This window comes from Drosophila suzukii, chromosome 3 (assembly GCF_043229965.1).
Source record: "Drosophila suzukii chromosome 3, CBGP_Dsuzu_IsoJpt1.0, whole genome shotgun sequence".
Classification (NCBI taxonomy): Eukaryota; Metazoa; Arthropoda; class Insecta; order Diptera; family Drosophilidae; genus Drosophila; species Drosophila suzukii.
In genome coordinates, this window is record NC_092082.1 from 11,627,031 (window position 1) to 11,640,427 (window position 13,397).

At 37.4% G+C, this 13,397-nt stretch overlaps 2 protein-coding genes across 2 annotated transcripts; both read left to right on the forward strand.

Moving 5' to 3' along the window:
- Positions 1-11: 11 nt before the first annotated feature.
- Positions 12-2,020, forward strand: ScsbetaG (Succinyl-coenzyme A synthetase beta subunit, GDP-forming). The gene is made up of 4 exons (XM_017077942.4): positions 12-153; positions 241-370; positions 438-537; positions 921-2,020. Exons 1-4 carry the CDS (start codon positions 103-105, stop codon positions 1,888-1,890), a joined length of 1,251 nt encoding a protein of 416 aa, XP_016933431.2. The 5' UTR covers positions 12-102; the 3' UTR covers positions 1,891-2,020.
- Positions 2,021-2,434: 414 nt separating this feature from the next.
- On the forward strand, positions 2,435-4,618 carry sinu (claudin family member sinuous). Its single transcript, XM_017077782.4, has 2 exons — positions 2,435-3,276; positions 3,341-4,618. The coding sequence occupies exon 1, from the start codon at positions 2,536-2,538 to the stop codon at positions 3,268-3,270; it is 735 nt and encodes a 244-aa protein (XP_016933271.1). The 5' UTR covers positions 2,435-2,535; the 3' UTR covers positions 3,271-3,276; positions 3,341-4,618.
- The last annotated feature ends 8,779 nt before the right edge of the window (positions 4,619-13,397 follow it).

A 13,397-nucleotide genomic window follows, 5' to 3' on the forward strand; every position in this document is an offset into this window, starting at 1 on the left:
ACTTTTGGTTGTGTTTTTAAACAATTTTCGGCGATAAAGCGGACCGGTTATAATAAATAAAAATTTGCCAAAACAGCCAGTAACCAACGAAGAGCAGCCAATATGTCGTTTCTACTGAAAGCAGCCGCCACAGCCCGTCACATCGTTCATAAGGTTTCCCACCATATGTTCCCCCAACTCTTCACAAAAGAGAAGTTGAGTTGACCTTTGTCTTTGCTTTGTTTATCTTCCGATGGATAGGTACCAGTGCGCCACCTGAATCTCCTGGAGTTCCAGAGCAAGGATCTCCTCCAGAAATACGGAGTGGCCATTCAGCAATTCAAGGTTTTGGATAACTCCCAGGCAGATGCAGATGTCGTCAAGACTTTTGGTAACTTGAGATACCATGCCGGTGTTTATGTAATCTTTGGGCTAATTGATGTTGAATGCTTTCTCAGAATGCCCCGAGTATGTGGTGAAGGCGCAGATTCTTGCCGGTGGGCGTGGCAAGGGGACTTTCGACAATGGTTTCAAAGGCGGCGTGCATATCACCTCCAAGTAAGATAAATAAAAGGTCTGTTCTGGTTTTCACAATCACAAAAAATATTTTTAATTTTTTTTTTAATTTTATAAATATTTAAATTTGCAATAACGTTTTAAGTTATCAGTATTTTATTAATATTTTTTATTAATAATTATTTTTAATCTATCTTTTTAAAAATGGAATTTTTTAAATTTATCAAAAAACGTCTATAAATTGTATCAATCTTAATTTCTTTGTATAACAAAACCAATTTAACTACAGTTTTTGTTAGAGCACTACCTCAAAATTAAAATATTTTTGTTTATGGCCGAATTCTTAATTGTTTATGAAACCCAGAATAGACCTTTAATACACAAGAGATAAGGCGAGCTAATATTATTGATTGTACTTTTGGCAGCAAGAGCGAAGTGCTTTCGCTTACCAAGCAGATGATTGGAAACCGGCTGATAACCAAACAAACGCCCAAATCGGGAATCCTGGTCAACAAGGTCATGGTGGCGCGCAGTATCAACATCACCCGGGAGACCTATCTCTGCATCTTGCTGGATCGAGAGCACAATGGACCCGTGTTGATTGCATCGCCTGCCGGCGGCATGGATATCGAGGCAGTGGCCGAGGAGACCCCTGAGAAAATTAAGACTGTCCCGCTGAGCATTGATAAACCCATTCCGGAGTCGACGCTCCTGGAGGTGGCCAAGTTCTTGGAGTTCAAGGGAGACGCTGTGAAGCGTTGTGCCGAGGAAATTCAAAAGCTCTACACTCTCTTCAAGGCAGTGGATGCCGTACAGATTGAGATTAACCCGCTGGCCGAGACGGACAAGGGAGAAGTGATCTCCGTTGATGCCAAGCTGAACTTTGATGATAATGCCCAGTTCCGTCAGAAGGATATCTTTGCCATGGACGTCACCGAGGAGGAGTCCGATCCCCGTGAAGTGGAGGCAGCCAAATATAACCTGAACTATGTGGCCATGGATGGAAACATTGGTTGCTTGGTAAATGGCGCTGGCTTGGCCATGGCCACCATGGACATAATCAAGCTGAATGGAGCTGAGCCCGCCAACTTCCTGGATGTTGGTGGTGGCGTCAATGAGGCTCAGGTGGCCAAGGCCTTTGAGATCCTCACCGCTGATCCGAAAGTCAAGGGAATCCTGGTTAATGTCTTTGGCGGCATTGTCAATTGCGCCACCATTGCCAATGGCATTGTGGCTGCCTCCAAGAAATTGCAACTGAATGTTCCATTGGTCGTGCGATTGGAGGGCACCAATGTGAACCAGGCTCGCGAGATCCTCAAGAATTCGGGTCTGCCCATTCAGACAGCCAGTGACTTGGATGATGCCGCCCACAAGGCGGTGGCCGCCCTTAATTAGGTGTATTTTCATCAAGGAGAGAATGTCTTCCAGATTTTCACGACGCACATTAGCATTTACAATGGATAGGCCTTTTAATTATAAGTTTTTATCGGCAATATAACCAGAATGTTATATTTTAAAATGAAAATGGTTTTTTAATCGGGTTTTAGAGGATTTTTTAAACAAATTTCTTAATACTCCTTTAAGTTTAAAAATATATATTTTGAATATAAGTCCGTTGATTCCAAAGTGGCGCCCTCGTGTGGGAATTATCCGCACCTTATAACAGAGATGTACGCTGTAATGTTATTACTCTGTAACGTTACTACTGCAGCCCTGTTAGTTATCGATAGCCAAGGTATAATTTGGAGCAGCAATTGGGCAAAAAAATTATATTCGAAGGGGTTTTGTGTAAATTTTAATTAAACAGGATCAATTAATTAGTTTTCAAAAATCATACCTTATATTTGAGTCCCCTATAATATTAACTATTTTTAGGAAATAAAATATATTTATAAAGCATCGATGAAAACATCGATAACATTGATGGGTGCATCGTGGCTTCCCCACCTCTAGTCCACACCCAAACAGAACGGCCAGCAAACCAAACAAACATTTCCCGAGGAAAAGCAGCGAAATTCCAATAGAATTTCCCACCCAAGGATGCAAAAATCATCCCACATTGCACGCGAGGATTCCCAGGAGCACCTGCCCACCAGCCAAACCCACACGGTAAACATGAAGAGGCGCACATTATCCGGAAGCTGTGGCGTTGGCGTCTTCGTGTTTGCCTTTGCCTTCATTGCGATTGCATTTGCAACGCCCAGTTGGTTGGTCAGCGATTACCGCATCACGGGCGCTAAGTTGGACCGCCTGGGATTGTGGGTGCACTGCTTCCGCTCGCTGCCGGATGTGAATGATGACAGCCAGAGGCGGTTCTTTGTGGGCTGCCGATGGGTGTATGACCCATTTACCACGGGCTACGATGAGATCCGGGGATTCCTGCTGCCCGCCTTCATGATAGCCACTCAGTTCTTCTACACCTTGGCCTTCATCGGGATGCTGCTGTCTGCCATTGGAGTGCTCATATTCTTCCTTTGTGCAGGGCCGGATCAGAAGCACTTCATAACACTCATCAAATCGGTGGGCTATGTGCTTCTTGGAGCCGGGGTAAGTGCAGCCATTGCTGTGATCGTTTTTGCTGGATTTGGCAACCGCAATGGCTGGATGCCAGAGCATGCGAACAACTGGTTTGGATGGTCGTTCATCCTGGCCTGTGTGGGCACAGTGTTCACCCTGGTGGCGGCCACATTATTCCTCAGCGAAGCCCACGTGCAGCAAAGAAAGAGGATTCAGTTCAAGGAATCGCAGACGCGGTTCGAACTGGTGCGCGGATAGTCGCAGGTGAGTACTTGACTATATCCAAGTCAGGGTCAGTCGTTTAACCTTCTTGCATTGTCTCTTTCAGTCGCAGCCACTGGCACACTTGCACCAAGGAAAACACAGCAACTACAAGCGAATTAAGAGGAAAACAAAACAAAAACATTCCGTCCCACAAAGAATTCTCACCCTAAACATTACAGTCGAACTTCTCAAACGAAACTTCCTAGGTAGAATTTTGTGCATGTTAAAGTTTCCAATAGTACATGTTTGTGTATGTCATTTGTATATACAGTTCAACCAAAACTTTGAATTTCTTAACTCAAAAGAATTAGAAACTCACACTAATAGCCAAAACAAGCTATGAAAATGTAGGAAAGGTGGTCAAATTATTTTAAAAATTATTGTAAAACCCCGGTTAACTGATTTGTAAAGTTTTCTGGTATTTTTTCTGTCTTTTAATTTAAATATTTAAATTTAAATATCTCATAAGATTCTTCATGTTCAAACATAATAGTTTAAGATTTTAACTTAAAAGTAATGAAAGTCAAGTTCTGAGTAGTTCGACTGTAATTGTAGTTTTTAGTTAATCAAGTTTATGCAATTGACAGCCGCACCTCATCACAAAGCTTTCAGTTCTTGGTACTTATTATTCATCCATCCAATCGACCAGATCAGTTCCAAACGAAGACTGAATGTTTCTCCGAATGAAAACCACTACTAAGCACAGCTACCATCAAGCGAAGACGCTCAACCAGATGACTCATGTTCATGTAGGGTATTCTACAGCATTTGCATATCAATTTTCGCTCAATTAACGCCCAGAGACAACTACCATCCCCCGCAGCAATTGTACCTATTTTTTTTTTTGCAAAGTCGCAGGCTAGTTGAAACTAGCAACGAAATATTAAACTCGTGCCTTAATTAGAGAGAACTATTTTGGTATAGTTCATAGTGCCTAAATACAAATTATTGTTATATACCTGATCGACCGACCTGCGATGAAACCCAAAAAACATTGAATTGCATAAACTTCAGCTAAGCTAGTGCCTTAATTAAGTGTCCCAGAGAAAGCTAAGCGAATTATCCGTCCATTATCTTTAAGCCATAAACATTCCCTTTTGTACTCGAATATTCCGCACAAGGTTACCTTCTTTTAAAGGTAACAAGTAGGTCTGTATTAGTATTTGTCCATCTTTTGCACAAAATTTACATTTGTAACATGCTCTAAACGGAGAATTTAGCTCTGTATCAAAGCAATGCAAACGTCTTTTACGCCCATATACAATAACATTTGTAACATGTTTTATGTACAAACGACTTTTAGCTAAAACGAAGAATAATAAAGTTTTTATTGTATACAACAGCTGAATGCATCTTTAGAGCGGGTTCAAGGCAGTTTGGGGTCCAAACTAAGGCAAGAAACAATGATGCTCCTCCCAAGTCACTTCGGTGCATTTGACTGAGTTTTCCCATGGCGTTTGCATTTTGGGAAATCCGAACAAACTTTTTGTTGTCAGCTTTTGTATCAGCTGAGGCAATGAGTCGGATATGCATCAGTTTACTGGCGTAACAATTGATATGCCAACAGATTGTGGGCTGCACCATGTGTCAACCCAACGATTTTGAAGTTTTTTTTTTGTGTCGGCTTATTTGTTAATGATTGATGAAATTCGGGTAGCTTAATAATGTAAATATATGGAATTTTATTGCGATTGATACGATATTGTTGAGTTTATAACATCAACCTCAGATTTAACTACTACAAACAATTTTGAACACCATGCTTATAAACGCATTTAAAAAAACTAAAAAAAATTTTAAATTATGCTGTTTTTAAATTATAAAAGACTAATTTTAATGCTTTCAGATAATTTAAATGGGTGTGACATTAAAAACAGGAAGTGAAATGTTAGCAAAATCAAAGATTCTGAGACTCATCACTTTTAATATAAAATTATTCAAATCAACTAAAAAATCCCCGATCTGCGCCAAGCCCAACAAAACATATTTAGAACAGAAAGTGTCATCTGAGGAATGTCTTAATAAGAGTTTTTGTTTATTGGATACATCAAAATTAATATGAGAATTAATATTGATTAAAACTGAATCATCGATCTTCGACGAAGGTGACTTTCAAATGACTTGAGTTTACGACATACTTGATTAATGGTGCATTTAAAACGCTTTGAAATAAAATAGTTAATCTGCAAAGACGTAAGGCCTTTCAAATGTTCCAAAAGCCCACAAAACTATTAGATCATTTTGTCAACAATATCTGATTTGAGTCACTCGGGCACTTAAAAAGTCTTTTAAATGGGAACCATAACAAAATGAAATATATTAATTTGTCTGGCTTATAAGGGCATAATTAGTGAGCGGGTGGTATGAAATATCGATCAGAAAAAACCCCACCCACGATTTTGGGACCCGACTTGGCAATGACACTCAGGGAAGAGACAGAAAGAAAAATGGATCTTTTAAACGATTGTGAGGACTTGCTGAAGCGTGAAATTTGCTCGAAGATAGTTCGGATTGATGGATGGATTAGCGTGCACATTCGCTATAGATCTGATTAGCGAAAAACGAAGTCGACTGAAACCGGATGCCCCATGACGCCTCATGACTCAAGACCCAGTCGAAATAGCCTTGGTTGATAAAACTGCACCGAAATATGTGCTAAACGCAAATTTATTTACGGATTTTATTATGGCCACCATATCGAGAGTGCGGGAAGCTCCGCATCCAGTTTTGGTGACCTCACTTGCCGTTAGAACGACTAGTAAGCCGATTACTTTACTTATTACACGGAATGGATTAAGAACTTTGATCTAACACAGCTTAAACCAAACTGACTGTGTGTGAAAATTGTCGAGTTTTTGCCGCACGGATTTCTTATTCAGGGTTCTTTTGCTTTGCATTTGGAATTTGATTGACGGACAGCTTCGAAATCCCCTTTGGGAGCAGTTCGCTGATTGCAAGTGATTTAAGAGACAGGGTAATTATAAAGTGTTCATTATGTGGTCAAAAGTATATGTTTTTACTAATTAATACATGAATTCATCACAAATACAATAAAATTAATATATTAATATAATACATTTTATTGAAAAAAAGGAAGAAGATTCAAAAGAAAAGGAGAATAAATATTTGGTTAATTTGTTTAAAGAGGTTTCAAGATTTTCCATTTGCATAAAATGCTGCCATCACAACATACAGTAGAACATGATGAGAAGAACCAGAATCTGAAGTTAATTTCGAGCCCGCGACGAGGCTTCATTAACAAAAGGCAATATACCTGTTCTTAGGCGCTGTCCAGAGATTAATTGCCATCGCTTTGGCCACAAAGACTCATTTTGCATAATATTTTCAATCAAATCGAGCGTCAATGAACGCTTATAAACATTGAAATTAAAAGTTGTCGGAGGTATTTTTATTTTGTGGAGGGGGGATAAGAAAACTTCCAATCGAAACTGAGAGTTTGGGCCTGCGATTACGCAAAAGTCTCAAAAATAAACTGTTTATTAAAAATAAGCAAAGCCATTAGATTGATTACTATTTGCCACACGCAAACTTTCCTCAAAACCACTCTTTTTTTGAAGTTTAGTTAGGTGCTGCTGCTGGTCATCAATAAATATTGATTGAGTCCGTGAAGGTCGGGTTTAGTCTGGGCTCATTAAAACTTTATGGACCTGTCGGTTTTATTTTGTTTTCAAAATAGAACAACTTTAATGGCACTTTACACAAATGGTTCTGTGGTATTTAGACCGACTTCTGCTGGATTAACTTGTCCAGTTAAATGGGATTCATCAATTTTAAGAGCCTTCCTTTATGGTATTCAGATCTTAAATGTTTCTATTTTAAAAAGCTCAAGAATAAGGACTGTGTGTAGAATCTTGATAGGTTTGTTTGTTGGCTTGTGACTTTGGCTGACGTGGTTAATTAATGGGGAATTTATTTGAATTCTTGTTTTGGGTATTTTCAGTGTGTGTCCTAAACAAGATTGTCGTGCTTATAAAAGTTTCATAAGACTTGGGCTGCGAAAAAAGCACGTTTGCATCATGAATATGCAATCGAAAAGTTGGAACATTTCTTTATGGAGTTGAATGAATCTGATTGTCTGGCTTATTTAAAAAGGGGTTCTTTGAAGCGAAACGAAAGCGGAAAGATAAAATAAAACAACTTGTATTTATATATTTTTAAGCAAGGAATTAACTGCTTTGTTAAAAAAAAAACCCAAGACTTTACGGTTGATTAATGAAGAGGCAAACATCTTAGTCAGGGTATCTAACGAAAGTTCTCAACAAATCGAAAGTAAAAGTCTTTCTTTTGAAACCGAGAATTATGCTGATTTCTTCTTTTCATTCGCTGTTGTGACTTTCGTGGAAAGTAAAAGCATTTTTAGGCAGATTAGCATTTCTGAAAAATGTATTTTGCCAAGCTATTGACATGTGACGTATGTCTAAATCAATTCTCCGCTTGTCAGGTGAAATGCCATCTTAAGAATAAATCATCAACGCCCTATTAGACCACCCGCAGGTCTGAATATTCAGAGATTCGCCCCTTTTTTGTCACCACCTATGGATTAAGTATACGAGGCGTGCGTCAGCAAGTTCCTTGAACTTCACACAGTTACCCAAAATAGACGAACGTGGCAAGAAGTCTGAGACAGTTTGGTGACTTTTAGCTTAACACGATGCTTAGTTATTATAGAATATTATATCACGGCATAACCAGAATCCTCGGCCTGGCCATAATTCTGTCGTCCCGCGATATTATCATTCAAATGACCCAGCCCAAATATCCACAAGTGGCCAATCCGGACACGCAACATTTGCGTCATCGAAATAGTGCTGAGCCAACAGATCGTTAGATATGCTTCTTAGCTCGGGGAGATGGCACTGGGGGTCCACACAAAACCGGAGATAGTGCCATAAGTTTTATGTAAAAACATCTCATAACACTTTCAGATAAGAAACTGGTCTCAGATATGAAAGAAAATTTCTATTAACACTACATGCCAGCGAAAACAAGTTCAGGCTCTTGAAACTAAACTAAAATTTCAAATTCTAATTTATGCGCACACATTTTGGCCGAATCGAATCAAAATTTTGGCAAATAAAACCAGCTACCAAACGAACTTCGATTAAAATCAATGGAACAAAAAAAATGAATAGAGAATGTGGTTTTCTGGTCTGCCCATCGTAAAAGTTCAGTTGTTTGCGCCCGTTCTTGATTGGTTTTGATTTTGACTTGATTTTAATATTTTGCAAGATTTTTTTACGATCTGATTTAAAGTGAGCTTTGTGTGCTAATGACAAACCTGAGAATGGATCAAAGTTACCTAATTGAATTATTCCTATGCTAATTTTGGGTTTTCCTCCTCGAAATAGATCGTAAAATGTTTGCTCTTGTCTTATGGCTATTTGTTTTTGTTGCTCCCCATTAATATCAAAATGTGACACCTGAGCGGGGTAAGATATATAACATTTTTGGGCTTAATTTGAACTCTTCTTAAGTTTAAATTAATCTTTGCTTTTATTTGTGCGAAGCCTCAATGCCACCGTTTTTATTTTATTTTGCTGGTTTTTAGTTTACCTCTAATTCCTTTCGAAGCTATGTTGTGCTTGTATTTCCTGGCCAGAAACAGAAATATGTGAGCAACGCATTATATTTCGATAAATCACCGGAGATAAACCATCTATCTAGCAGGTGAGGGGTTTAGAAGGTGTTTCAAGGGGTTTCACTATTTAAAATGGTGGGATCTTAATAGAGGAATCAAAAAACTTATTTTGGTAAACAATCTATTAACTTTTTATGGACTAATAGTATCATATGGGTTTTTTTCTGAACCTTAACCACTTAAAGTTGCGGCTTATTTTCATGTGAGCTTAATTTGGTGTCATAATTCAAACAAATGCCTCGCTTATAAATTAATAAATATTTATAGTTTTAATGCCCGGCTTAGGCAAATATTGTCTCAAAACATAAGTCCACATAAGAGGTGGTCAAAGTGTATCTCTAGTGTTTTTCGGGCACTCGAAACGGAAGTAAGAAATCGAATTCAATCCGCGGAGGCAGCTAAGATTTAGTTTGGTGTTGACAGTCAGCGAGACAAAAGTTTATTGATTGATTGCAACAAGGTGAAGGAAATTTGTTTACATTTTTGTCTGATCATGTTCGACCTTGCAAAGTGCTCCACCCTCTAAAGAAGTAAGCCCCCCATCCACGAATTATCTCCCCAATACAAGAGATTTTAATGTTCTCTTGGTATTTGGCAACAATTTTGTATGCAAATGATTTATTTATATGTTAACAGCTGCTACTACAACCTCTACCTTGGCCAAACAAGTTCTTGGTGTCTGATATCATTGATAAGATGGCCAAGCGGATTAGGTTTCTGCCCAAATGCCTAAGACAATTGCTAGCCGTCACTCCAGCAGACCCGGTCGTCATTTGTCTTGGCATTATTTCAAATCTTAATTGGCCGCGAATTCTTCTTCACTCTCGTGAATTTCTCACGTATTGTTCGATGACCAGTGCTGCAATCAGGGGCGGATTAAAGATATCGTTTGGGCGCCATTTTCATGAATTCTCCATTACAATATTTTTAAAAATTCATATAAACATTTACAAATATTTAAAAGGTTATGATTCAAATATAACATAAATGTATAAATTAAAAAAAATATGTTAACTTTATTAGAAAACTACATGATTTTATTACATCATTTCATCATTTATATGAAAATTAAGCACTTTTAGAATAGATAGAAAATATATATATCGGTATTTAAACAAATAAAATAATTTATTAAAATAAATCATTCTCTAAGTATGAAATAAATAAAGGTTAATCTTAAACCATAATCAAACCCATTTTATTTCTAAATTGCGTTTTCTATATTTTTGAATAAAACTATAAACTTATAGAAACTGATCTTCTAAATCCGCTCCTGTATCCGTAGAAAATCACATCATAGGCCTGGTATTCTTTTGATTACTACAAATTTGACTAATGCATTTTTAATGAAACGCCTTGAATGACATCATGCGAAATTGGTTCGTCTAGAAACAAGAAACTACCAGAAATTCAAGCAGAAACTAGCGGGGTGAATCGTCATTTCCTAAATATATTTAAAGAGTGGCTGCTCTTGAGAAATTCCAAAAGGAATTTCATGAAATAATTACAAAATGATTCTAAAGTCTCTCAGCTTAATTCCCAGCTGCCTTTAAACTCTGCGAAAATTGCAAGCGGATGTAAATGTATCTTCGCCTTTGCATCTGTGACGCATCCGTGAGTACGTTTTGCCTTTCACTTTAGGCTGCCCTGAAAAAATGGGCTCCTTTCAACGGCAGGCTGACATTAAAGGATTACAGGGGCGTTCTTTTTTTGTAATCGAAAAAAAAATTAAAGTCCCGAGAAGAACCATCGAGAAGGGGAGATCAGGATTTCATAGTTGATTTATTTTTGAGACCGAGGTGGCACAAGGGCAACATGGCAAGAGTCATTCAACTTCGGTTACATAAGCATCGATGCGTGCGGCACCGTGAAGAAGGAAGCAGCTGTTGGTAATGGGGATGGGTATGGGTTTGGGTATGGGATGCACGTTAATATCAGATATGTGAAGGTCGTCATCATCATCGAATGCAACATGCAACATGGCCAGGGATCAAGGGACTTGCCCTGCGCACCCATGACTCATTGGCTGTAGAGCAAAGCCATTCAACTGAACGATTTATGGTAACGATTCTCCATCTCGACATATCATCTCATCGACTTGAGTCAGAGGCGTTGACTTTTGGTATTTTGTCAAATGGGTTTTTTTTTGTAGGCTTTCTAAATTTGGTGCTCAGCGTATGTACATTATTCTGTCTACCACAAAAATGTTGGCCATTGCGTGGCTCACTCGCCTCGGATTCTTTTATTCGCATGAAATATTGATCTTGGTTTAAAGTTGCTCATTTCTAGTGCCTGTTTTCATATCTAACTTGACTTGGGCTTGTTAAAAACGTATATTTCTATTTATAATTTGGTTTTCTTGATAGTTTCGCAGGCTTATGAATTTGATTAACAAAAATTTAACTTGTTTTGCGACTGATGATAGCTAAAAGTTTTTCGTTTTTGGGGTTTTGTTCTCTCAAAGGTCGTTGCCAAATAAAAAATAAGAAACTCATGTATTGTGTGACTCGTTGTGGTCATAAAAATTTAATTTTGTGTGGGCTAAAAGTTCGCGAAAAAAAAGGTATATATATATATATTTATTTAAATTCCACAGAGCTCAAATTTGGATTAAGCCCAATTTAAATATGTAAAATTTCATTGTGCCTTTTCACTGCCTTTAAATTGCTTTTCCCACTTGCTGTTTCTCGACTTATCTCGAAATTATGTTTAATAATTTTACTGTCAATGAAACTCTGTCAAAAATGCATTTACATATGAAATAAAATTAAAGCAAAACAAAAGCCTCGTGTTTTAAATGCTTTATTTTGTTTTTCCTTTTTTTTCGGTCAACTTAAAGCTGCGAAAAGTAAAGCAAAAAATTTAAAAAATGCTTTGAGAATGTTGAAGGCTTGAGAGGATATAGATATACCCAGATTACTAAGCGATGTCAAGGTTATCACTTTTGGCCGGTAATGTAAAAGGAATTTTGAGAATGCATTTAAGTTTTTGACTCTTTTTTTGTTAGTCGAGGGAATTAAGTTTTATTATGCATCCTTGCTTAATATTGCCGTTGGCACATTATTTAAAATTTATATTTTTTAATTTTTCACTAAGCCCACGTAGACATATTTTATTAAAAAGGCACCAGCTGCGTTGGACGGTTTCATGCTGGGCCAATCTTCGATTTCATTTAAGTACCCTTTTTTAAGAAGGGTATATTAAATTTTTTAATTTAGCTATTTATTTAATATTTGTATTAAAGGTTACTAATGGAAAATTGTACTAATAAATACAAAGATTTAAATATAAGTTGATTTTCGTATTTTTAGAACATATTTAAGAGTATTTGTCTTTCGCTTTCTATATGTTGACATCCACTTCCCTTACTTATTTTCGTTTTTATAGTCGAAAATACTTATACATTGTCTTAAGTCGGTGGGTTTTGCCCTTGACTTAAGCATTGCCATTAAATTCATCCTGTTTAATGTCCAAGAGCGAAGAAGCTGATTATTTTCTGTGTCAATTGCTGCATTCAAGAGCAAGCCAAGTTTTCGTATTTAGCTGAAATTGTTTCCCCTTTTCTGGCGCTTTAATCCACAAAATTTTGCTTTAAATGTCAGCAACTCTTAAAAAATAAATGCAAAAAAAAAAAATTGAGAAACATTCTACTAAGCGGATCATCAAACGGAAGCGTTTCGCAACTAAATGAAAAGGTGTCTGAATTATGGCAAATGGATTGGTAATCCAATCTGACATTGGGTTCGTGATCTCAGAGATTAATTTCTTGGCTACTGTGTGAGTTCATTTCAAGATTTAGAAATATTTATCTATCTATACACTGGCTCATTTGTGATCAATGGCTGCAAAGTTATTTTAATTATGCCCCTTGCATACACAGGAAGAAAAATGAGTATATACGGAAATCGTGCTTCAAACTCGCCTGGTTTTTGCAGAGCTTTAATCAAATCAATAAACCATCTAAATAATATTTAGCAATATATAATGCCTCAACGGCGGGAGCTAGAAGAGAAACAACATTCTATCTATGTATAGCTAAGATATCACTCTTCGATTAACGATAAAATTAAATCAAAATAAACACGAAAAACTCGAATTTTCAATTAAAGACAAAAAGCGTTCTTTGAACAAACAAAAACGCAAGACAATAAAACATAAAAGAGAATAAATAAATTAAATATTAATGAACCCCCAAGAACCTGAAAGTGAACTTAAATTCTTCAGACACGCAAGCAGAGGATCCTAGAGATGTCCAAGCGGGAGAATCAAAAACAAAAACCAATCGAATCGATTCAAAGAGAGTGATCAATATATCACGTATACGATCCGGGTCTCCGAGTTGGCTTAGTTCGAGCTCATCTCTCCGGCGCTTGGCCAAATAAATTAACGAATCCGGCGAAAAAAAAAGCAAACTCGTTCCACTCACACACTCACGCACTTTGAGCCAGGTCTCTGTGTTGGT

Bases quoted from the DNA above. Each gene is read 5' to 3' on its own strand.
- ScsbetaG (XM_017077942.4), top strand. From the start codon at position 103: ATGTCGTTTCTACTGAAAGCAGCCGCCACAGCCCGTCACATCGTTCAT. The intron at 154-240 runs GTTTCCCACCAT...TCCGATGGATAG, and splicing joins CCCGTCACATCGTTCATAAG to GTACCAGTGCGCCACCTGAA. The intron at 538-920 runs GTAAGATAAATA...TACTTTTGGCAG, and splicing joins GGCGTGCATATCACCTCCAA to CAAGAGCGAAGTGCTTTCGC.
- sinu (XM_017077782.4), top strand. From the start codon at position 2,536: ATGCAAAAATCATCCCACATTGCACGCGAGGATTCCCAGGAGCACCTG.